This window comes from Corvus cornix, chromosome 7 (genome assembly GCF_000738735.6).
Source record: "Corvus cornix cornix isolate S_Up_H32 chromosome 7, ASM73873v5, whole genome shotgun sequence".
Lineage (NCBI taxonomy): Eukaryota > Metazoa > Chordata > Aves > Passeriformes > Corvidae > Corvus > Corvus cornix.
Genome location: NC_046337.1, coordinates 38,388,062 through 38,412,766, shown reverse-complemented (window position 1 = coordinate 38,412,766; position 24,705 = coordinate 38,388,062). Strand labels below are relative to the sequence as shown.

At 46.1% G+C, this 24,705-nt stretch overlaps 1 protein-coding gene across 2 annotated transcripts in view; it reads right to left on the bottom strand.

The window, feature by feature from the left end:
* The window catches only part of TRAF3IP1 (TRAF3 interacting protein 1), a 29,480-nt gene extending 7,190 nt beyond the window's left edge, over positions 1–22,290 (bottom strand). Inside the window, exons 1-13 of one of the 2 annotated variants that reach the window (XM_039555354.1) lie at positions 22,089–22,290; positions 21,036–21,104; positions 19,005–19,166; positions 17,469–17,609; positions 16,857–17,324; positions 16,120–16,197; positions 11,606–11,681; positions 8,879–8,977; positions 7,089–7,170; positions 6,770–6,853; positions 6,340–6,451; positions 5,779–5,815; positions 5,144–5,220 (exon numbers count right to left, since the gene is read on the bottom strand). In XM_039555354.1, coding sequence (XP_039411288.1) covers positions 5,144–5,220; positions 5,779–5,815; positions 6,340–6,451; positions 6,770–6,853; positions 7,089–7,170; positions 8,879–8,977; positions 11,606–11,681; positions 16,120–16,197; positions 16,857–17,324; positions 17,469–17,609; positions 19,005–19,166; positions 21,036–21,104; positions 22,089–22,211 — 1,608 coding nt within the window. In that variant the 5' untranslated portion in view covers positions 22,212–22,290. The remainder of the gene's footprint in view (positions 1–5,143; positions 5,221–5,778; positions 5,816–6,339; positions 6,452–6,769; positions 6,854–7,088; positions 7,171–8,878; positions 8,978–11,605; positions 11,682–16,119; positions 16,198–16,856; positions 17,325–17,468; positions 17,610–19,004; positions 19,167–21,035; positions 21,105–22,088) is intronic. The other variant, XM_039555356.1, reaches the window with a different exon arrangement.
* Positions 22,291–24,705: the final 2,415 nt, after the last annotated feature.

Below are 24,705 nucleotides of genomic sequence, written 5' to 3'. Positions count from 1 at the left end.
AGAATGGCTCTTTCAATAAGGCTGTTAAAACCTCCTTCCTTTTTTTTTTTTTGGAGGGTGGTGGTTTTCCCCCCATCTCATATTTGATCCTTCTAAAAAAGAGCTGGACTGAACACCCACCCCAGCCCACACACCCACCCTGCTTTCCTTCACGTTCAGCCTGTCCTGGGAAGAAGTCAGCTCCCAAAATCTCCTGTATTTGGGGCAGTATTCAGCACACAAAGCAAAATCATGGAATCATGGAATGGTCTGGCTTGGAAGGGACCTCAAAGCCCATCCCATTCCACCCCCTGCCACGGGCAGGGACACCTCCCACTATCCCAGGTTACTCCAAGCCCCAGTGTCCAGCCTGGCCTTGGGCACTGCCAGGGATCCAGGGGCAGCCCCAGCTGCTCTGGGCACCCTGTGCCAGGGCCTGCCCACCCTCCCAGCCAGGAATTCCTTCCCAATATCTCATCCAGCCCTGCCCTCTGGCACTGGGAAGCCATTCCCTGTGTCCTGGCACTCCAGCCCTTGTCCCCAAGTCCCTCTCCAGCTCTCCTGGAGCCCCTTTAGGCCCTGCAAGGGGCTCTGAGATCTCCCTGGAGCCTTCCATTCTCCAGGTGAGCACCCCCAGCTCTCCCAGGCTGGCTCCAGAGCAGAGGGACTCCAGCCCTGTGAATCCTGAGCCTGAGGAGACAAGCCAGGAGACGATTCCAGTTGGAATTAGCGACAGCAGATCCCATTAATTCACCCACGACGCCACGACGCCAGTCCTGCCCAGCCTTCCCTTTGTCCTCACACTGCTGAGCTCACACACCCTGTGTCCAGACTCTCTTCCTCTTGGAAAAGCAGCCTTTCCTGGTGAAAAAGAACTGGGAATAAACCTGCTCCTTGTGTTAAACAACTTCTCTCCCTGCAGGCCGTGCCCCAGCTCCTTGAAAGCCGTGACAGGCCCTGTGCTGTGTCCTTTACACACTGCACCCTCTCCTGGGGGCGAACCACAGCTGCCCCACCACTTTTACACACCCTCTGTGTTCACAGATCCATCTGCTGTCTCACCTGGATTTATACTGCACCCACAGGACAGGAATTCCGTGGTTTGGGGCACAAAGGAGCCCTGGCACCAGGATTATCCCAAGAGTGGCCAGAGCCCTGCTCCTGTGTTCACAGCTTGACACAACGACTGCTTGGGGAGCACATTTTTGGTCCCTGAGAGCTGGGAGCATTGTAAGGACCCTGGAGCACACACTGCCTCCATCTGAGCTCCTGTGGTGCTCGGCTGCTGGGTTAAAAATCCTATTTTTGAGGAATTGTGAGAGAGACTTCTCATTGGATTCACGCCACGCCATCATCACCAGAGATGTCACAGAGGTGAAAACCCTTCCACAGGTGATTCCTCCGTTTCCCTGTCAGCATTCCCGAGGACACACCAAGCTGTGGTGGGAATCAGTCAGATAAATAATGGGATTTCTGGCTGCAGCTGGTTAACACAGCACATGAAGTGCACGGCCTGGGAGGGCACACCCAGAGCTGTGCAGCTGAGGGATTAATGCAAAAATCAATGACCTGCAGCACTTCAAACAAACAGAATCAGCACTGATTAGATTTGTCCCAAGCTCTGAAGTGCAGCGTGGATCACACTGGTAATTCAAGTTAATATTGCCCAGGTGCTGAGCTATTCAATACCACTTGTTCCTCCCAGAAGCCTCCAGGCTGCTGCTTTTCTGAAGCCCTTTTGGTAGTGCAAAGATGGGAATTCTGTTATCCCACTTGCTTCAGCTATTTAATAACCTGCCTATGTTTTTCCACACATCAAATAAATGAAGTGGAATACAAAATGGAACATCTGTTTCTTACTCTGGTTAACATTAGAGGCTTAGATTCCAAACAAATACATTTAGGGAGGTTTTTTTTTTTAGGAATTTGTTAGGCTGAACACAGCTAATCAAGGCAGCAAAAATCTTGTGTATTTCCAGAATGACCTCTTTGTTTGACCTCAAAATTGTGTATATTATTGTAAGTTTCTGCACATGCAAAACCTAGACGATGAAAGTCACAGTTTTCTTTGCTTCTTCCTTCTTTGCCTTTAGTAAAACTCCTCAAAAATCAAATGCATGTTTGGGCAACACAGCACAGAAAGGGCTTTGGAGGAATGTTTTTAACATAAATAAATGTTCCTCAGCCATCAGCAGCTGGAAGGTGTGAAACATCCCTGAGAGGGCACCACTGTTACATTTGGATTAAGTATTAATCCACCAACTTCACCTCGTTTCTGGCTGATTAACCCCCAATAAATCAGGCAGATGCATTGATCATTTTTTGCTGAGTACTGGAGTTGATAATGGATTAACCAAAAGTTCCAGCACTCAGGCTCCTATTTTTTCCCCTCTTCGTTTTCCCAACTGGCAGAAGATCAAGGCTTCAAAGACTAATGAATAGAAGCAGGAAAATATTTCATTTCTTTTGGATGTATTGAATAATTCAATAAAATGAGGGAAGATGAACATTCTAGTGGCAGAGAGACCATGGTTTCAGCAGATGGCATTTCCCAAAGTTTTCTTTCAAGTATTCCCTGGATTTTTGGATACCTTACTCCAAAAATGCAGCAGTACCCTTCATTTTACTCTGTGATGCACGCCACAGTTCGGGATACAGCTGCATCCTGATGCAGAAGACATTTCTCCTGGAGAGTCTGATGGAAAACAAATTAAATAGACAGGGAAACATTCCCAGAGGCAAGGCCACGTTGGAAATTTGGTTTTTTTTACTTTTACTGCTGTGTCACAGCAACTCCATCCTCTAAAATCAATTCCCCAGATTCAGTCATGTCTTCAGCTCTTGTTTTCTGAACTGGCAAGTGCCTGTCACACACTCCGAGCATTTTTAATCATCTTCTCCATTCAACTCTGCTGTCAGGAAAACTGCACTCCTCTCTGGATCACAAGGATTTCAGGAAAACTACGATCACAATTTCAGGGAAACCATACTCCTCTCTGGATCACAGCTTCAGGATCACAATTTCAGGAGAACCACACTCCTCTCTGGATCACAACTGGAGAACTAGACTCTTTTCTGGATCACACTTTTAGGATCTGGATCACAGCTTCAGGATCACAATTTCAGGAGAACCACACTTCCCTCTGGATCACAATTTCAGGAAAACTACACTCCTGTCTGGATCCCAACCACTTCCACCCCATAATCTGAAAAGCAGTAGCAGCAAGGAAACCTCCTGCAGTAGCAGCCAGCTGCTTGGATAGGCAATCCCATGGAATTCCAGGAGCTTGGGCAAGTTTCCACGTGATGGACTAGGAAGTCAGCAGGTTTTTTTCCAGAATTAGTTGTCTATTCTGGGCACTGCTAACACAGAGCAGGGCTTCAAAAGTGCAACAAAAGACAAACAAGCACTGAATGGATGTTTTAGGGGCTGAAAACCAGCAGTGGGACTCAATGGTTATTGTAGAGGGTCACAATTGGCCATTTAAAAATATTTAAGGGGTTAAAAAGGGACTGGTTTAGTTAGAAAGAAAAAAAGCCAACCAGAAAATTTAGCACAGACACCAAAGGAAGCTTCCTGAGCTTGAAATCCATGTGATTGTGTAAATCCTCCCTGTATTATCCTGTTCCATGCCCAGCGCTGGACAGGAGACACCAGCAAACAGGAGAGCCCACGGTGAGGGAGTGCTGAGAGCCAGCACTAATGAATTCCTAATGCTCTTCCCACACTGAGCCTGGGAACCGATGATCCAACAGCACCATCTAGTTATAAACCCGGGAACAGGGACAGCTGCAGGGCCTGGTCTCAGGTGCCAGCTCGGGAATGAGCTTTGGAGCTGCTGCATCAACAGCAGAATCAGCCTGGAGCCTGTCTTTGTCTCCAAACCATTCTCTAAAGGCAGATTTTCTCCAAGCAGGCAAATGTCCCCAATGGCAGAGGTGTTTCAGTGATCACAGGGACCACAAGAAGCACATTTATAACAGCTGGATGTCATACAGCAAGTTGGGTAAAGCTAAAACTGCTCCTCACAGATTCCGGACACCAATCTAAAGGTGTTTTCCTCTTTTTAGAAGGATTTGGTTCTTTATTCATAGAATCATCCCAGAGGAATTTGGGCTGGAAGGGACCTCAAAGCCCATCCCATTCCAACCTCTGCCACAGGCAAGGACACCTCCCACTGTCCCAGGCTGCTCCAAGCCCCAATGTCCAGCCTGGCCTTGGGCACTGCCAGGGATCCAGGGGCAGCCCCAGCTGCTCTGGGCACCCTGTGCCAGGGCCTGCCCACCCTCCCAGGGAACAATTCTTTCCCAATATCCCACCTAAACCTACCTGGGCTCGTCAACCACAGCCCTTTGCAATACATGGGAGGAATTCATGGATCTCAGCCAATCCCAAACCCCAGAAAGGAGGATACTCCCCCAAGAGTCAGATCTGCCATCCCAACTTCCTCAACGTGCTGGGAAAGACAGGAGAGCAAAAACAGGCAGACAAGAGGTCCAGGCTTCAAGAGTCACCACTGATTTCATAGAGCTCTGTGAACAGCTGGACTCAAACACTACAGACCATTCCTGAAAAGCATACAGGTAGGAAAACCCTACAGTACTGAATTAAGATGAAAAGAAATGTGATTGGAAGATGTAGGAGTTCATGAAATGCATTCACCTCCCCAAAACATGACACACTTGTCTAATTTAACGAGACTTTTATCCCTGCACTGCCTCAGTGCCTCTCACCAGCATATCCAAATGGATTTAGAAACTTTCCACGGGGTCAAGGGATCAGGAAAGTCCATCCCAATGTTGTGCCTTTTGCTGCCTCTCACACCAGGAGCTTTGCAAAGCCAGAGCTCTCTGTTGTAACAGGAAGACACTTAAATATGAGGGGTCCAACCTGTTCCTTCTGGTTTGTGATCACTGCTAGATCCTCCCCACACACTTCAAAAGTGATCAAAACAACAACAACAACAACAAAAACCCTAAAAAAACCAGCAAAAACAAAACCTACCTTCCCTTTCTCAACTGTGGAAAAAAATCCCGTAAGCAAGACAAGACATGACAGAGAAAAGCTTGATCATAAATAGAATAAAACACATTTGAAGTGAAGAAAAAGGTCACAATTGCAACATTTAATCTCCCAGTTCTTTGAAGGCCATTGCCACCTCACCCTGTCTGTGGTCTGTGATGATTTCTGGGACGCCTCATAATCCTTCTTTGTTTCTAGGATCCTTTTCACCAGCCCACCTGTTGAAAAATCAGGATTTTTCTAAGCACTGATGGCCACAGAACAGTTTTAAACATTCAGAGAATAAAACAAAACCCAACTGCTGTGTTTTTTTAATGCAGACTTAACTAATTTTTAATGCAATTTTTTTTTTCATTTTTAGAGCAACATGAACAGCATTTTATTTGGTATTTTAAACACTGACACCTAAGGTGTTTGTTATTTGACCTTTTTTCTCCCAAGCTTTTCTAGAACTAGTCTTTAAAGCCAACCTCGTATCTCAGAGCTGACAAGCTGTACCTGACACTTGAAGAAACATTAATTTCTGAGCTTTAGGCAGAATTTTAAATCCTGCTGACATTGAGGATGCATAGAAAACGTGTCCTTAACACAGTTGTAAATGCAGCTGCACAGGAAAACAAGCCTGGGTAAATAAGTTGTTTTTCCTGCAAACGTTGCAAACCCCTTCCCTCAGGAGGGATTTTACTGCTTTGTTCAGCATTTTAAGGGCTCAGCACTTGGTTTAAACCCAGTGCTCCATTCTAGATCTGTATAAATGCAGAGAAAAGCAAACGTACCATGCTTCTGGTCCTCAAGCAGCTCCACTTCTGGCTCCTACGCATGCAGGAAGAGAGCTTTAGTTGCAAAAAGCTGGCACTGCTGGAATGTGGAACTATTCAAAAATACTCAGCTGGAGAATACTTCAACAAGCCATGGAATCATGGAATGGTTTGGGTGGGAAGGGACCTTAAGGACCATCCCAATTCCAGCCCCTGCCATGGCCAGGGACACCTTCCACTGTCCCAGGCTGCTCCAAGTCCTGTCCAGCCTGGCCTTGGGCACTGCCAGGGATCCAGGGGCAGCCCCAGCTGCTCTGGGAAATCCATTCCAGGCCCTCCCCACCCTCCCAGAGAACAATTCCTTCCCAATCTCCCATCCAGCCCTGCCCTCTGGCACTGGGAAGCCATTCCCTGTGTCCTGTCCCTCCATGCCTTGTCCCCAGTCCCTCTGCAGCTCTCCTGGAGCCCCTTTAGGCCCTGGAGGGGGCTCTGAGCTCTCCCTGGATTGTTCTCTTCTCCAGGCTGGACATTCCAAACAAAACATGGAAAAAGGTTGAGTAAGTTGCAACAGGAGCAGACCTTTGGCATCTCTGGCAGAGGCCCTGCTGCCTCCACCACGAACTGCTCGTCCTCCTCATCAGACACCTGCTGCTCCCTGATAACATGTGGGGCAGTTTTAGCGCTCCCGCTCCTGTCAGGGACACAAGGAAAAATGGGAATGAATGGAGTTACTGAGATTTCTCCAGAATTAACTAAACTCAACTAAAAGCCATCCAAAGATCACAGAATCCCAGAATCACTGAGGCTGGAAAAGCTCTCCAAGTCCAGCCTGTGAGCAATCCCCACCCCGAGCACTGAGTGCCACGTCCAGGTGTTCCTTGGACGCTCCAGGGATGGGGACTCCACGTGTCCCCAGCACGAGGTGACCACCCCAAGCTGGTGATGCCCAGAGGAGCTGGGAGCGGTGTGCTCTGAGGAACACCCACTCTGCATCTCCCACATCCCTCACCTTTCTGGGATTAGGAGCTCCGTGCTCTCCTGACGTTTCACTCGGGGAGGAGCCGGCCTCGCGCTGCTGGGACGGGGAATCCGTCTGGAATAACAGTGGGAATAGGGAAAAGTGACTTTAACGAGCGACACAACACCACAAACCTTGGCTGAGCACCCAGAAAATCTAGCTGGGGTTTAAAAAACGAGGTCCCCTTATCCGTAACGCCATCCTTATGGAGTGCACGGAGGAAATGCAATGTTCTCCTCCAACAGCCCTCTTTTTAATAACAAGACATGGAAGCAGTTAATGATTAAGAAAAGAAAGGATAAAAACACACCTTTGGGCAGGCTGAGGAGGGGGGTCAGGAGGTACTTCCCCATTTTCAGGCTTTTCAGGAGCCACGTTCTCTGTTTCTCCTTCTATTAAACAAAACAACATAAAATCGGGGCTTAGCTGGTGAGGAAAAGCTCATTTTTTTATGACAGTATTCTGAATCTTAGCACTGCACTGAATAGAACAGTTAAATTGCTTTATTTTTATAAGTTTCTTACCGCTGTGAATTTCCCTCCTCTGTGAAAATGACATCATCTCACTCAATTTCTTTGTTTTCCTTAACCTCTTATTTTTCCCTGCTGGGATTCTTGGTTGAGGTGGTGGCTACTCCTTGAGTAAAGTCTACTCAAAGCATCTAAACTCAGCCCAATTATGTTTAAAAATTCTATAATACATCACATAAAGGGCAAAAAAGCATTAGAGAAGGGCTTGATTTATTAAAAAGCACTTTTTTCTGTTAGAAGTTTTTAACTATGTTTGATGCTGGTCTTTCGTCATTGTCTGGCAAATTAATTTGGAAATAACAAATACACTGATTTTTCAGAAAAGTTCTACTTATTCTGCAATCTGATTGAGTTAGGCATGAAGCACACAACAGGAATTACATCCAGAACCTGGGAACTTCTCCCAGGGTCAGGAAAATTGGGATACAGAGCCTCAGTGCTCTGCAACGAAATATAAGCGAAGCAGGCAGAAATAATGCTCAAAAAGATCCAGGAAAATCAGTTTATTTCAGCTAATAACCAATGTTTTATAATCCTGGGCTCATGGAATGGCTCGGGTTGGAAGGGACCTTAAAGGTCCTGAACCTAAAAAATGAAGGGTTTACAGTGCCTCGGTGAGCAAAGCTGAAAATCAAGATCAGTCAATAAAATAAAGGTTGAACTCGATGATAAAGGTCGGACTTGAGGATTCTGGAGGTCTTTTCCAACCTTCATTATTCTTCTGATTCGCAATATTTGGTTCTTACACCCCCAGGGGATCCAACCCAAATCAGTACTGAACCTGGGGGTGTTTCTCTTACACCCATCCCAATGACAACATCAATTTCTGTTCCATCCCAGATACGTTCCACAGGACAAGACAGCTCCAGGAGATGAAAGGGAATTAGGATGGAAGTTCTCCCAGCTGGGGAAGGTCACACAAATGTCTTGGCCATCCATCCATCTTTCATCTGGCTGCCACAGCCACGAGGCCCTGGGGGCCAGAGGTGGGCTGGGAACACTTCCCACGTCCATGGGATCCATCCTCCCAACCAGCTCAAGCATCTGCAGCTGCAGAGAAGCAAAGTGCAGCTTTTTGCTGCAATTCCAGCTCCTCCTCCTGCATTTTGCTTCCATGGCTCCAGGGATGCTGGAGCTGGATAAAAATCCATGTCTTGGGAGCCATATCCAGCTTGGGGGGCAGAATGGAGAAGTAAGAAGGCAGGGGTGGAACTTTCCTCTGAAATCCTATAAAATGCAAACACTGAGACTCCCAAATAGCTGCACAAAAAGGCAACGTGCAGAGATTTACCTCTTACAGAGAACAAGTCACCAAGGGATTCAGGTGCAGCATTTCCCTTGGGACACTGCCTCTCAGAAAACAGAAGAACAGGAGAAAGAAAACAGAAGGAATTGCTTTATGAGGGGAGGGACATTTTTCAAAGCAGAATACGAATCAGGCGTGATTAAAACACACGGCAGCAGTTGGATTAAGCATAAATCACCCTCCTTACATCATTTAGCTGCATGGATTTGGCCCCAAACACTCCAGTTGGACCTTCCACAGCAGTCACATTTTAACTTTCCCTACCTTTCTGTCTTTCTGCAAGGCCTGGTTCATTTTTCTCCTGCACTTCAGCAGCACCATCCTCTGAAATCCCATCTGCCACACTCCTCGCGTCCACAGCTCCTGTAACAAACCAGTTTATAGGCAAATGAAACCCAAGAGCCAATAAAAATTCAAAATAAAAAGCCAGGCTAAATACCTGCTAGGATTTCTTTCTAGTTTAATAAACCCTCTTCAGTGTCAATAAATCACATTCAAGGTGCACAAAGACTTTTTAAATGAGTGCTGACTGAACTCCTGAAAGCTGAAATATTCAGCATAAATCTCTAATTTATCTGCCCATCGAGAAGAGACATTCCCTCCTGTTGTACACTGATTTGTTCCCAATTAATATTAGCTAAAACAGAAAGCTCTCATCATCACCACTGTGCAAAATAGATCAGGATAGCTCCAGAAAGTTTTCCTGCCCTCTGAATTATTCACCTGTGGCAGCTCCACAGTGCCAGAACAAAAAGAGGGGTAATGCCTCAAAATATTCCTGGCTCTGGTAAACTAAAATTTCAGTGCTGCTTCAGGAAAAGAGGAGTATTTCAGTACAGAAACATTTAAATATATAAAAACATATTATCATTTATAATTATTAAATTTATGAATAATTACAATATTTATAATAATAAATATATAAATATTGTAACGATCTAATGGTATATTATTATCATACAACAAGATAATGATGTATTATAAGAGTACTGTAATAAATATATTAGTATATAAAAATAAATTTTTAAAATACAAAAATCTATAAATACATTAATATTTTAGAAATATCCACCCTAAAGCCAGAGCACGGGGGAATTCATCCATTGTATTCCATTTATCAGGAAAACTGGATCCTGATTTTGAAGGGACAACCCCATAAATTAAATACTATTATCTTATTATCATATAATAAGATAATAATATATTATAAAAATATAATAATATAATAATAATTATATTGATGTATTAGTATATAAAATAAATTTTTAAAATATTAAAAATCTATAAATACATTAATATTTTAGAAATGCCACCCTAAAGCCAGAGCATGGGGGAATTCATCCATTGTATTCCATTTATCAGGAAAACTGGATCCTGGTTTTGAAGGGACAACCCCATAAATTAAATACTATTATATTATTATAATATAATAATTAATAATAAATATATTAATATATAAAAATATAAAAATAACATTTTACAATATAAAAATCTATAAATACATTAATATTTAAGAAATATCCACCCTAAAGCCAGAGCATGGGGGAATTCATCCATTGTATTCCATTTATCAGGAAAGCTGGATCCTGATTTTGAAGGGACATCCCCTTAAATGGGGTGTGTCTGGACAGTGCAGTTTAGTGCCATATAAAACAAATACTGAAATCTTGGGAAATAAAAGAAGTTCTAGGATCAGCTAAGGATCACTAAGCAGTAAAATAAGGCTGCATTTAATGGAATCCAGACAGGGTTTTTCAGCTGCCAAACGATTCCAACTTCACAGCACAGGAGATGTGACATAAAAATTTCAATTTTCTAGCACCGTCTTGAATGAAGCTCCTAAATGAACACACATTCAGATCCCAAGTGCCAGGCTTTTTCCAAGGTATTTAAGGTGCCCAAACAGGGGCTACTCATTATCCTGGAAGCAGGACTGATGTAACTCCAGTATTTTGCCTCAGACACATGGAAACCTAAACCAGGAATCCAAAGAAACTGTGGGTGCTTGGAAAGACACTCAGCACCACATGATCCCTTCACAGAAATTAGTAATAGTGAGATTGGCAAATTAAGTGTATGAAGATCTTCATTAGTCTAAACAGCACCAATTTGTAGCCAGAACTGGCTGTTTTTAACAGGTATCAATTGACAGGTGTCACTGAATCTTCTGAACAGAGACATTAAAGTGGTTTATGTACAGTGACTTCTTCTTCAGAATTAAAATAGCAGGGGTACAAAGCACTGAAAGGAAATGAGGATCGATCACTGAACTCAGAGGAGGGGGGAAAGGCACTGAAATACAGCCAGAAATTACAGTTCCACTGCTGCTGTCTGAGCTCTGGGTACCAGCCACTTTTATTCCTTATCCAGGAATTTCTCCAGCCTCTTCCTCTTCGTTTCCTACACAAAGGGATGGCAGTGCTCAGCTAAGATTCCTTTCTTCCTGATGTCTGGGATATATTTGGGGTATTCTGAAGATAATCTACTTTCCAGTCAGTGTGTAAGTACAATATTTAATAGGTTTAACTACAGAAGTTGGTGACATGATTGCAAGGAAGCACCCTTCTCCACAGAGAAATAATTTCTTTATTTGGAAAGCCTGGCCCAACTGTTCGTTGAACCCAATTAAAACCATTTCAAGGCTCAAACCTTCACTTTGCTCTGCTGTCAACATTTACCAAATTTTAAATGTCAGAAATAGTTGCAGACAAGTCCAAAAGCTCATTTAGAGAGTAATTACACAGAAATTACCAAAAGCAGGCTGAATTTATATCTCCAGCATGCACGGGGAACGAGAGCAAACTGAACTGAATCTCACTTCCTATATCCCAAATCCAGGCAGGAAAATTTCCTTGGATTCACAAATGCAGGCTGGGAGTACAACCCAAACCCTGACAATAACAAACAGGGATATTTCAGTATTTCTGCTATTCCTACTCAATAAGCCTGCAGCATATTTGATAGAAATAACAATATCCTCCTCGTGGTTACCTTCTCCTCCGGGCTTGGAGCGATGCCTTGATCCTTTTGCTGAAGGCTGCCTTGATATCCTTGCAGGACTTTCATTCTGGAAAAAAAAACAAACAAAAAAAAGCCCAGAAATTTATATAACAGTAGATTTAAAAATTATGTCATTATATCTAAAATTTCCTTCCTTGTGTTGCTTTCCTAAGTATGCTACAGGACAAATATTGACCTAAGAATTGATCCACACGTTTATGTTGGGTTTACTTCCCTCCAAGTCTGTGGGGAATTTTTTCCTGGATCTATGCCAGCTATTTTCTTTCTTATTTGATGGAAAAACAACTCCCAACTGGGAACTAAGAGTATCCAACCTTGTGGAAGTCATAGAGCACCTGTGCTGGGCTTGGAATATGATGAGTAAGATTCCTACAATCACCTCTGAGCTTCAACTGCATCAGACACACAGCTCCTCTTCAACCTGCCACAAAATCTTTCTAGATTCCATTCCAAAACAGAAGCAAGGATTTCCAAGTTGTGCTACCAGGCTTGCACAGTCCATTACTCAAATGGCAACTTCCCTGGATAAAAACCCTGGATAATAAGCCTCCTATCCAGCATCCTGAAATATGTTTAGCACCTCCTGGGATTTCCTTATTTCCTTCCTTATGTGCTTTTTTTTTTTGCAGTTTTCATCCCAGATTCTTTGTCAGCCCGGGTGGTTGGAAAAGACCTCCAAGATCAGCAAATCCAGCCTCCAATGTCCACCTTGAAAACCAGAGAATCACAAATTCTGCCATTTTTATGCCATCAAAGAATGGTCTGAGGAAAAGGGACCTTAAAGCTCATCCCCTTCCACCCCCTGCCCTGGGCAGGGACACCTTCCAGCAGAAGGAAGAGTTCCTCCTCTTCAGGAAACTCTGGCACGTTCTAAGGAAAACCAGACAGAATTCCAATCTTGAAGTGGTTCATCTTAATTTGAATTGTTCATAATTACCTGCACAAGCCCAACACTACGGAAGGAGGGAAAGGAAAGCTCCTACACCAGCAGGAGCACATCTGGCACGCTTCAGCCCCAGCAGCTCTTTGGGTGAGGTCATTATTAGCACAGGTGGGGAGGGAGCTGGGAATAGGTGCTGAGGCTGCTGCAAGAGGGGATTTGGTCATTTATTTATGTGAGGTAGTGGCTACAAACAGTTTTTTGTGGAGCCACATGTGCAGCCTGGCAGCAGGTGCAGGGTGAAAGCTGACGTTTACTCACTATGGCAGCACACACAACCAGAAATCCCTCAATATTTATGATTGGGGGCTTTCCAAAGGGAGATAAAAGAGGCTATTCCCCTTCAAGACTTTGAAAAGCAGCCACTGGAGCCATTAAAGGGAAATCTTGCACTTCATCTCACACCATCCTGGAAAAAACACATTACAGTGGAACCCTTGATGGATGCGTGCACGTTTCCCAGACCTGAGTAATTATGTTTCCACGTGGAGAGGATCCAGAGCCTTCTGCAAACCATCCAGGCTGCAGCTTTGCCCTCATTATTAACCTTCAAACAGGCTGAATTTCACTTCAAGACACAAGAAATCAATGTTCACTGCCGTTTCAGGGCTCATTATAAAATCAGCCACTGTGATTTTCCCCTCTGATTCATCAGCTCTACTGATGGTTCTCTAATAACAAATAAGAATTAAGCCTGTGAAAGCAATTTTAATTCCATCAACTCTCCTCAGTGTTTTTCTTCTACCTAAATCCACAGTGCCAGGAGGTATCTTTCCACCTTTACAGTATAAAGTGTGCAGGTATAGTTTTATGTCAATAAAACCACATACAAGGAAAGATCTCCACTTGCTAAGGCCAATTTAAGGCTGTGCTGGTAAGACTTATTAGGAAAATATCCATCAATTATCTTTGCCTCACCTAAAGTCTCACAAGATGATGTTCAATTGGTGTTAGATTCTGCAAACTAAAACTTCTCAAACGCAAAGAGATGAGGAAAATCGCTGTTTTTAAAGCCTAAGTTTAAATGATGGATTTCTGGTGTAGTGACACCAGAGAGGGGGGGACATTCCCACCTCCAGAACAGAAATACTTGAGCCATGTCCTGCAGATTTCCATGGAATGATTCTCTCTGCTGTCTTTTTCCATTTCACAGCTTCATTATATAACCTAAATAAGCTCCAAGGGGAACAGGAGTTCATTAGGCAGGGCTTAGAGGCTGCTCCAAGTGACCAGTTCCAGAGTTTGCAGGGCAAAAATCAAACCCATTCTGCAAGAGGCCAGAAGTGACAGGATATTACAGAAAGCCTCAGCCAAGAGTTCCAGCTGCCACGGGAAACGTGGAAGAGACTTTTCCAAGGTGTTTGGCCTCGGGGGGGAAGTGATTTACCTGTTCTGAAGCCACGTGCAGCACCAGATGCTCTGTGACCTCCCCCACCTCTTGTCAAGTCTAAATAATAACTATCTTCATTATTTAGAAGGTCCAAGAGGCCACTTCAAATCTGATTTTTCCCTGAGATGGACTGAGAGCGAACAGAACACGACTCAACCCTAATCCCAAAGCGTGGGATGCAGGAGCCAGCCTTGAGGCAGCTTCTGATTGCCATGTGGTAGCCAAATGTCTCTTTAATTCCTACTTATCCCTGCTTTCTTCTAGCTCCAGAAAATTATGGACACCCATGTGATGACTCCTGCACACCGGGTAACACACAGAGTTGCTTTAGCAAGAGAAAAATACATTTCAGCTACCAAAAAAAAGGTCAGCCTTAAGTAGATTTGAAAGCCAGCCTCTGATAATTAGCAGCAAGAAAAACTAAGATTTGCATGAATAGAGAAAATCTCATTAAGGCTCCTAAGAGCATTGAGGCAAAGCCAGGGACTAAACTTTAAGTGACAGCTTTGCTGTACATGCAGAATATATTTTTTTAAAGCCTAAATTGATCTGTTTTCTAAAGCAAATGCAGAGAGAAAAGGTAAAGAGGTTAATCCTGACGGGAAAAAACAGGGGCTGACTTGTTGGGTACTGCCTCAAACTGTTTCACTTCTGTAATAGTGAATATATATAGATATATACATTCTATAACTATCTATAGAAAAAATACATATAAAAAGCAAAAGAGAGATGCTGAAGATTTCTTAGTTCTGCAGCAGAGACCACAAAATGTCACTGAATATCCTTCATGTGCACAGAAAAGTTGCTTGCCTTCTTTTTAAAGCATTTGTTTCCCTGCCACGTGACTCGACCGGAGCCACGGTGCCTAAATCAGGGTAAATCCCTGGAAATCAAGGCTGGGAAACTCCTGTGAGGACCAGGAGATCAACCCTAGTCCAGGAGATGCCATTTCCAATGATTTCCCTGCTGGAATTTCCTCTAAATCACCTTGTGCAGCTATCTCAGCTCCCAAAATTCCCTGGGCACCTTTTCATCTCATCTCTCTCTTTCACAGGTTTAAGATGATGACCCTTGCCACGCTCTGCTCTGAAGTTTGTGTTTTCATCACCTCAAAAACGAGCAGCCTCTGCTGTTACACAAGCAGGCAGAGGCAAGAATGCCATTTGGACTTCAGGTAACAATTCCAAAGCCTTGGAATGCCTCCCAAAAGCACTTAGGACGGGAAATGAAACTTTACTGCCCCGCTGCATTGTCGTGGTGCCCAAGAGCACGACCAGAGTTTGGGATGAGGCTCAGAATTTCCATTAGAGACCCAATTTGCAGGAAGTTTGACTTGGCCATGAATATTTGCTGGAGGCTAAAAAAAAAAAAGCCCTCTTTTATAAGCTCTCCCTCCCAGTGCCAGTAACTTAAAGAGTTGGGTTGGATTTGAGCCAAGGAAGAGCTATAAATTTGTCATCTCCCAGGGAAGACAACGATGATGTCAGTGGGCCCAGAGACTCCTGCTAGACTTGGGATCCTGCCTGGTTTTCCCTCAGCCTGTGCTGCTTTAGGTTCATTTACTGAAGTCTCCCTCTTTAAACATTTGGCCATATGGCTCCATAATTCCCCCAAATTGCCTCAGGCCACGGGGAAGCAGCAGATGGAGGCACAGTGGTATCACAAGCAGCAGCTTCTGTGCAGAGCTGCTCTTCCAGCTGCAAAACGTGGACCCTGAAACATCAGTGGACTCATTTTCCTTCCAAAACAGTAACTTCTGCTAAAATCCAAAAATAAATACAAAGCCCTATCAGCTTTCCAGGAAAGATTCTGAGGAGCAGAGAAAACCCACAGCAGGGGGTTGGAAGAGATGAGCTCTAAGGTTCCTCCCAACCCAAACTAGTCTGTGATCCTAAGAAGTGTCCAAAATATCAACAGACAGAAATAAAATCTAGAAAATTAAATAACTGGAGTAGATTTTTTTCTTTTGGTTCAAACTCAGAGAAATTTTTAATAAATAAATAAAAAACCAAACCCCCAGGGAAGCATCTATTTCATGTATTTTCCAGCCCTAAAACTTGCCATCTACCTACCTTTCAACCCCATGTTGTTTTCAAGCAGATTCCCAAGTGAAAATGCAATACTTTGAATATTCCTACCTTCTCCACCACTCACCTCAGTGTCTGGCTGGCACTTGCTGTCTTTGGTTGGCCTCTGTGGTTTTCTAAGCGTGGATTCTTCAGAATCTGTGGGCTGGAAAGAAATGAAACTGGTTTAGATCCAAGCTCCCTCCTAAGAGAAGCATTTTGGTGCCCATCAATCCTGAATTTCTACCAAGAGAATAGAAAGGTAAATTAGGAAATATTTAGAGGAAGGGAAGATAGAAAAACAACAAAATGAAAGGCAATGGAGAGGTGGCTGTCGAGGTAGTTTAGGACTTTGAATCCTTGAATCCCAGACTGGTTTGGGTTGGAAGGGACCTTAAACACCATCCAGTTCCAACTCTGAAAGGCCCTCCAGCACCTGAAGGGAGCCAACAAGGAAGACAGAGAAGGACTTGGATAAGGGATGGAGGGACAGGACACAGGGAATGGCTTCCCACTGCCAGAGGGCAGGGCTGGATGGGAGATTGGGAAGGAGTTGTTCCCTGGGAGGGTGGGCAGGCCCTGGCACAGGGTGCCCAGAGCAGCTGTGGCTGCCCCTGGATCCCTGGCAGTGCCCAAGGCCAGGCTGGACACTGGGGCTTGGAGCAGCCTGGGACAGTGGAAGGTGTCCCTGCCCATGGCAGGGGTTTGGAACAAGGCCCCTTCCTGCTAAATGAGCAGGAATACAAACATGGAAGGCCACTGGAACAAGCACAGTCCCAACCACGGTGTGGGGAAAGTTCTTCCCCAAAATAACCTTTCAATTACCTTTTTCTCTGCTTTCTCCTTTCCATGGTCCCTTAAAAGCTCCCCATCTTTTGTTTCTCTGTCCCTTTGTCTGTCCCGATCTCTTCCCCTCTCTCTGTCTTTCTCTCCTTCTCTGTCCCTGCCCTTATCTTTGTCTCTTCCTTTCAGTCTGTCCTTTCCTCTTCCTCCTTCATGTCTTTTCTCTCTTTCCTGTCCTTTCTCATGCCTGAGATCATCTCCTCGCTCTGTGTCTCCTTTTCCTTTGGTTTTTTCTGCTTCTCTTCCTTGCTTGGTCACTCTGCTCTTGCTTCTTTCCCTCTCTTGTTTTTCTCCTTCCTTTGAGGTGTCTCTTTCATGTTCTTTGTGCCTCTCTTCATTATTCTTCTGTTTATCCCTCTCCTTTTCTCTTTCTCTGCTCTCTTTCGACTCTCCTTTGGGTTTTCTGTCTCTGCTTGGGCTTCTGTCTTTAATTTCAGTGTCTCTCCTGCTCTAAAAAGAAAGCAAACACTAAAAGTTAATTCCAACACACGGAAACTCAATCACATAGGGACTTTACAAACACAAAAATTCTAAAAAAACCCCAAGCAAATAAACCATGGTACCCCTGTACCCCCCAAAAAATGCAAATTCTACCTCTTTATCCCTATGACTTTTTTGTTCTTCTGCTTTGGGCTCTCTGCTTTCTTTATCTCGAGGTTTGGAGGGTGGAGGCTTCCCTTTAGCATCAGCTTTTTCCCCTGCCAAGACCCTTTTTACAGCAGCATCACTGGACAGCTGCAAGGAACAGAAAAACACCACTGAGAGGAGTAAATTATTTCATTAAATAATTAATGTAGTAATTATTATTTTAAGAACGTAACAATTCAGTGTAAGAACATAATAATTCCATGTAAGAGTGCAATAATTCTGTGTAAGAACAGCCCCTGCAGTTGTTTTCAACCAGTTAGCAGATTTCTCCATTATTGTATTTCCATAGTCAAAAAAAACACAGTGGAAAAATGACTTTCATTCCACAATTAAGAGATTTGACTGACAGGAGATAAAGGTGAGCAACTGGTTGCATAATTAATGTGTCTGTACCCCAAAATTTTAAAGGTTCTGAAGCTTCATTTTGTGCTTCAAACGTAATAAATGTTGTTAAATGACGAACAAATAAAGTGAACAACAGTGAACATTGAAAGCCTTAATATTCAGAATACATTTCTGTGGGGAGCTCTGCTAAACATCATCAACTCTCTGTCTGCTGTTATTGTTATTAAGGAGTGACCAAACGTTTCCAATGTGCACTTAATAACAGCAGAGTGGTAATTAAGGCACAGAATCATTTGGGTTGGACAAGATCTCCCAGGCCATCGACTCCAAGCTGTGCCTGGTCCCCACCTTGTCACCAGCCCAGAGCACCCAGTGCCACCTCCAGGCCTTCCTGGGACACCTCCAGGGATGAGGACTCCACTCCAAGGCCTGAGCACCCTTTCCATGCAGAAATTCCTGCTGCTGTCCACCCGGAGCCTCCCCTGGCCCAGCCTGAGGCCGTTCCCTCTCCTCCTGTCCCTGTTCCCTGGCAGCAGAGCCCGATTTCCCCCCCGGCTGCCCCCTCCTGTCAGGGACTTGTGCAGAGCCACAAGGTCCCCCTGAGCCTCCTTTGCTCCAGGCTGAGCCCCTTTCCAGCTCCCTCAGCCGCTCCTGGGGCTCCAGCCCCTCCCCAGCTCCGTTCCCTGCCTGGCCCCGCTCCAGCCCCTCAGGGTCCCTCTGGCCGGAGGGCCCCGAGCTGGACACGGCCCGAGGGGCCTCAGCAGGGCCGGGCAGGGGAGGGGCCCTGCCCTGGGGCTGTGGCCACACCGTGGCTGGCACAGCCCAGCGGCCATCGGCCTCTCGCCCACCTGGGCTCGTGTTCAGCCCTGTCCCAGCACTCCCAGGGCCTTTTCCAGCTGCTCTTGCCCCAGCCTGGAGTGTTGCACGGGGTTGTTGTGCCCCAAGGACAGGAGCGGGCCCTTGGCCTTGCTGAGCCCACGGATCCCGGCTGTGCAGATCCCTGCAGCAGATCCACAGCCCAGCAGCTTGGGGTCTGCAGCTTCCCCAGGGTGCCCTCGATCCCCTCATCCACATCATCACAAATAAGCTCTGGAAATAATTCCCTGTGTGCATGAAATCTATATAGTTCTGTCCTACCTTATTTAAGCAACACTTCCCAATCGCCTGAAGGAATTCATTGGTTTTTTCAGGCTCGTGCCCAGCCACAACTCGTGCTGGTTTCACTGACAGTGGCTCTCCTGTCACCATCACCACAGCATCGATGGCCTTCTGAAGGAAGTTGATTTTGGAATCCTTATCCTGGTAAAAAAAAAACAACCAAAACAATTAAGAGATATTTTTCTATCTTCACAATTACCAGACTTCTTTCAGTTTTATAAAGTAAAACCAAGTGAAATCTTACTGGAGGGTTTCTGGCCCAGAGAATGAAATCCTGCTGTGAAGTAGAACACTCAGTGGGAAAAAACCAGGACTTTTTTAATAAAATGTTATAAAATTCAAGGAGTATTAGCCAGCCCAGCACTATTTACCAGCCTGTTAAAAAGGAAAGCCATGTAAGGAAAATTTTGTGTGGCAATGGAGCTTAACAGAGCTGTTCCAGTGGCATCCCAAAATCCAGGGCCACTCTCCCAAAAACAGCTGGGTTCTGCTGCAAGCTCGTGCACAGACAAGTGGGAAGAGCCTCCAGAGTCAGGGCACTTCCCATCTCTGCCCCTTCCAAATGGGTTAAAACAAACAACTGCCACGAAGCTGGGATTTTTACTGAGTAGATTTAAAAGAAAAAAAAGGTTATTTCCCTAATTTCAAGTGAAGATGTGATGGATATAAATACAAATGAATATAAAACTTCTCATGTGTGTATACATATATATATATAAAGCTGATATGAAAACTTTTAAGATCAAGCCTGAGATCTAATTTTCCATTTATATGGGAACAAAGTTTAATTAGACTTAACAAGATGAACTCCTCTGATAAACACCCAGACAATGATGTCCAAAGCAGCTGGTACAGGAGGTGAATTTCTTTCACAGGAAGTCCCCACAGTTAAGGAATCCTCATGATTTCAATCCTCCTTACTGCTCTCTCCTATTGATTACTCAGATAAAAATTATTCTCCTGATCTTCTACAACTCCAAGAGAAATCACAGATAAGCAAGCAGCTGACTCTTCCTCCTGACCAGTGTTTTGGGAAGAGGAACTCAGGGTTGAGACATTTTCTCCCACACTCCAGGATTCTGATCTTCTGAGCTCTCTGGAAAACCCCTTGGACTCATAAGCTGTGAAAGGAATTTGTGAGAGAAATTCTCAAGAGAGGCAGCAGCACGTAGATGCAACAAACACCTGCTCAGGAGCTGCTGGGAAATCTGCTTCTTGGGTCAACAAGGACAGTACCAACAAAAAGCAACAATTCAGATAGAAATAACTTCGTTTTAGTTACCCTGACAGTGGTAGGAGCAGTCACAGAAGTAAATACACACATTAATCAGTGACTAAAACATGCAGGAACTGGCTGGAGGGATGAGAAGTCAGGCTCCCAGAGCTCACTCTTCAGTTGCTACGTTAAACAAACACCAAGGGATGTGGCAACACACAAACACTGCCTTGTTTGCCAGGAATCAGCAACCAAAGCTCCGAAATCAGGCTGGGAGTTGGAGAACTTGGCATCAGCCCAGCCAAAAATCAAGGGAAAGCAGCAAACAGAGAGTAAAGTCATCCTTGGACTTGAGAAAAAGAGTTTTCAGTAATAATAATAACCTCCTCTTTCAGTAATTAGCCAGTTTTACACTGCAATAAAGCTACTGGGGAATGCACATCCTAACAGGTGAGTCCTGGGATATTAACAAGGATATTTAATGTATATATTTATATACCATATGTATATATGTGTGTGTGTATTTCTACAAAAACAAATACATAAAGTAATAAATTTAGGGCCATGGATTCTCTTGAGAGACCATAAGACTCTTTAAAACCTATCTGTGCACAAGTTTATAGGTGTTCACCCCATGGAACGCATACCATCACCTACAGGCAGCAACTTTTGCAGCCTCTTCACAAAAAGAGCAACAGGTCCTTGATACTGAACACAGGAAAGACCAGAAGAACCTTGTGGCAAAGTTGCAAAGAACACTCAGAGCTCGATAAATAAGGAAGTCTCATGCCCACCTTGACGTTATCTGACTTCAACTCGAAATCTGTGTAAAGTCCTTTCAGAAAACCTGTCACTCTGATCACCTAAAAAACAGAAGGAATGGGATAAATTAAGAACATGTAAAGCCTCTGCTCAATAAATCTCGTGTGGCAGCAGGAAATCTGTTGGCCTTGGTGATGGCACCTTGTTTAGAATTATTTCTACAGCAAGTTCAGAGATCTGAATGTTCTCTGGAATGAGACTCAATCCTTGCTTATAGCTCAGGCCTCCTTCCTGTTTAATTCCATATTTAACCTTGATGCTGGGGAGGGGCTGGAGCCCCAGGAGCGGCTGAGGGAGCTGGAAAGGGGCTCAGCCTGGAGCAAAGGAGGCTCAGGGGGGACCTTGTGGCTCTGCACAAGTCCCTGACAGGAGGGGGCAGCCGGGGGGAAATCGGGCTCTGCTGCCAGGGAACAGGGACAGGAGGAGAGGGAACGGCCTCGGGCTGGGCCAGGGGAGGCTCAGGGTGGACAGCAGCAGGAATTTCTGCATGGAAAGGGTGCTCAGGCCTTGGAGTGGAGTCCCCATCCCTGGAGGTGTCCCAGGAAGGCCTGGAGGTGGCACTGGGTGCTCTGGGCTGGTGACAAGGTGGGGACCAGGCACAGGTTGGACTCACAAGTTGGAGGGCTTGTCCAGCCTCAGTGATTCTGGGATTCTGCAATGTTTCACCATCCCAGGCTGCTCCGAGCCCCAGTGTCCAGCCTGGCCTTGGACACTTCCAGGGGCAGCCACAGCTTCTCTGGGCACCCTGTGCCAGGGCCTGCCCACCCTGCCAGGGAACAATTCCTTCCCAAAACCCCACCTAACCCCGCCTCTGCCAGCGTGAACCCCTTTTCCTACCACTACACATGCCTTTCGCACCCCCAAGCCCCCCAAATTCACTCAGCGCCCCAAAACCCCCGTGCTTTACCCAGCGCTCCGGGCATCCCCCGCAGCAGCCACCTGCGAGTGCCCCCCAGCCCGGGGAGGTGCCGGGGGAGCGCCGAGGGTCCCGCGGGTGTCCCCCCCTCGCACACCCACGCACCCACCTCGGAGATGAGGTCGTGCAGGTAGCGGAAGGGCGGCTTGTTCAGCAGCGCGTCCGTGAGCGGCGGCTTGCGGATCACCTGCCCCAGGGTCTCCCGCGTCCGCCGCGACACCGCCTCGTTCATGACCGGGCCGGGCGGGGGCTCGAACCGGGATCCCGGCGGGGCCGGGCCGGGCGCGGGCTCGAACCGGGATCGCGGCGGGGCCCGCCCGGCCCGGCCCGGCGCTCCCGGCGTGCCCCGCGCGGCGCGTGCGCGCGGCCCGTTGCTAAGGGTCACCGCGGCCATAGCAACCGGCCCGCCCCGCTCCGCCGTGAGGGGATTAAAAAAACAAACCCTGGAAACTGCCCCAAAACAGCTCCTCCCGCCGCTCCCAGCGAAGAAAAAGTGCTAGGGAGAAATGCTCTGTCGCGGCGTGGGGAAGCGTGTCGGGAAAAGTCGTTCTTTGTTTTTTTGCTTTATCACGAAACTGTGACTCCGTGGGACCCAACACAAGAAAAACGGGGATCTCTTGGAGCAAATCCAGAGGACAGCAGGGAGATGCTCCAAGGGTGGAGCCAGGCTGGGAGAGCTGGGGGTGCTCACCTGGACAAGGGAAGGCTCCAGGGAGAGCTCAGAGCCCCTGGCAGGGCCTAAAGGGGCTCCAGGAGAGCTGCAGAGGGACTGGGGACAATGGATGGAGGGACAGGACACAGGGAATGGCTTTAAGCTGAAAGAGGGCAGGGCTGGATGGGATATTGGGAAGGAATTCTCCCCTGGGAGGGTGGGCAGGCCCTGGCACAGGGTGCCCAGAGCAGCTGGGGCTGCCCCTGGATCCCTGGCAGTGCCCAAGGCCAGGCTGGACATTGGGGCTTGGAGCAGCCTGGGATGGTGGGAGGTGTCCCTGCCCGTGGCAGGGGGTGGCACTGGATCACCCATTCCTTTCCAGCCCACATCCTTCTGTTAAATAAGAATCAGATTTGGGAATAAAAAGAGACATTACAAAGCAAATCTGTCTGGTCTTAGTACAGGCAAGGCCATCATTCCAGCAGAAGGGAAGCAGCCACTTCTATGCCCACTGGGTAATTACACCTGGGCTCCTGCCAGCAGGTGCTCGAGGGAAGTGAGTTTTACCTCTCCCCCAGCCCACTGCTGATGAGGTTCCCAGACAGGCTCTGACTCCAGGATCTGGTGATCCTGGGAAGAAGAGGAGGTGTTGACAGCTTCCACATCCGAGGGCATCAGAAGAAGTCTCAGAGGAAGCACAAAGACTGGGAAGAAGCTGCTCTGGGGAAGAGGGATGTTTATTTTGGATTTGTGTGGTTTATCTGGGTTTTTCCACTGACTCTCTACAAAGTATCTGAGATGCCTCAGGAGGAATCTCAGGGGGGACTTTAAATTTGGCCTCTGCTGTGCTCATGGTTCTTGCAGAGGCACCCCGAGGAAGCACAGCTCCATTTAACTGAAGAACCAGAAGCTAGGAGCACATCAAATCTCCATCAATCCCTGTGGATCTGAAGGGAGGCGCAGAAACCTGCTTGGAGTATTTCAGCACCACTACAAGCAGGAATAGACATCAGCTGCCTTTTGCTCCAAGCTTTGCTTCCTCCTCAAGGGTGGGATTCAGAACTTTCCAGCCATTAGTTTGATTTAATTCATCAGAAATAAACTGGGCAGCAGCAAGAGCAATTTGGACTTGATGATCCTCGTGAGTCTCTTCCAACTCTGGCTGCTGTGTGATCCTGTTAAAGCCATGGAATAAACCATTCCTGGAGTTTTAGCGTGGATCTATCCCCTCTGCCCCGCCAAAACTGAAAAGGGAACTTTCATGAGGGCTGGATCTCTACAAAGAGCAGCTTATACCCCAGATCTTGCCCTTGCCAGGGCTTCACCACCCTCACAGGGAAGAATTCCTTCCCACTATCCCATCTAATCCCTAAGGAACCTGCATAAAGCCCGGACAGATTGCTTCATAAATCAATGCACCTTCTTTAAACCAAGGTTTAAACACCTGTAGTCCATGAGAACGGGGATAATTCCTAAGGGCTGCTGGCTCTCCACTCCCATCTCCTGGCTGCCCACTTTTATAACATTTAGAGGACTGCAAGTTCCTCTGAAGTTTTTTTTCCAAGGTCTGAGCAAGCTGAGATGAACCAGATGACCAAGGAGAAAAAAAAAAACCCACACCCTAAAAATAATTAATTTCCCAGAAAGTGGCTTAATATTTTCTAGAAGCTAATTGCCAGTTTCACTCAAAATCTGTTGCTCAGAATAACCAGTCAAAATTACTCATTAAAACTGGGATAAAAAAATTCCCAAGACTTTTTATGAGTCTGAGGCTCCAGAGTGGCTTTAATTTGATTAATTTAATTTGATTCTTCCCGATGGGGGAATCTTCCCAGCCATCCTCAGTGGCTCCAGTGCTTTCTCCACAGTGACTGGAAACGTGAGACAAAGCAAAGCTGCTCCTGCACTCAGAGCCCTGAGCCAGGAGCCTCAGGAAAAGACAAGAGCCACAAGGGATGGGGAAACCTCACCCAGAGATGGGAATGTTGGTTCAGGAACACTGGAAAATTAAAGCTAATTAATAATGATGTCAGAAACCAGTTTGTGCCATGCCCAACCAGTGAGACATCCACAG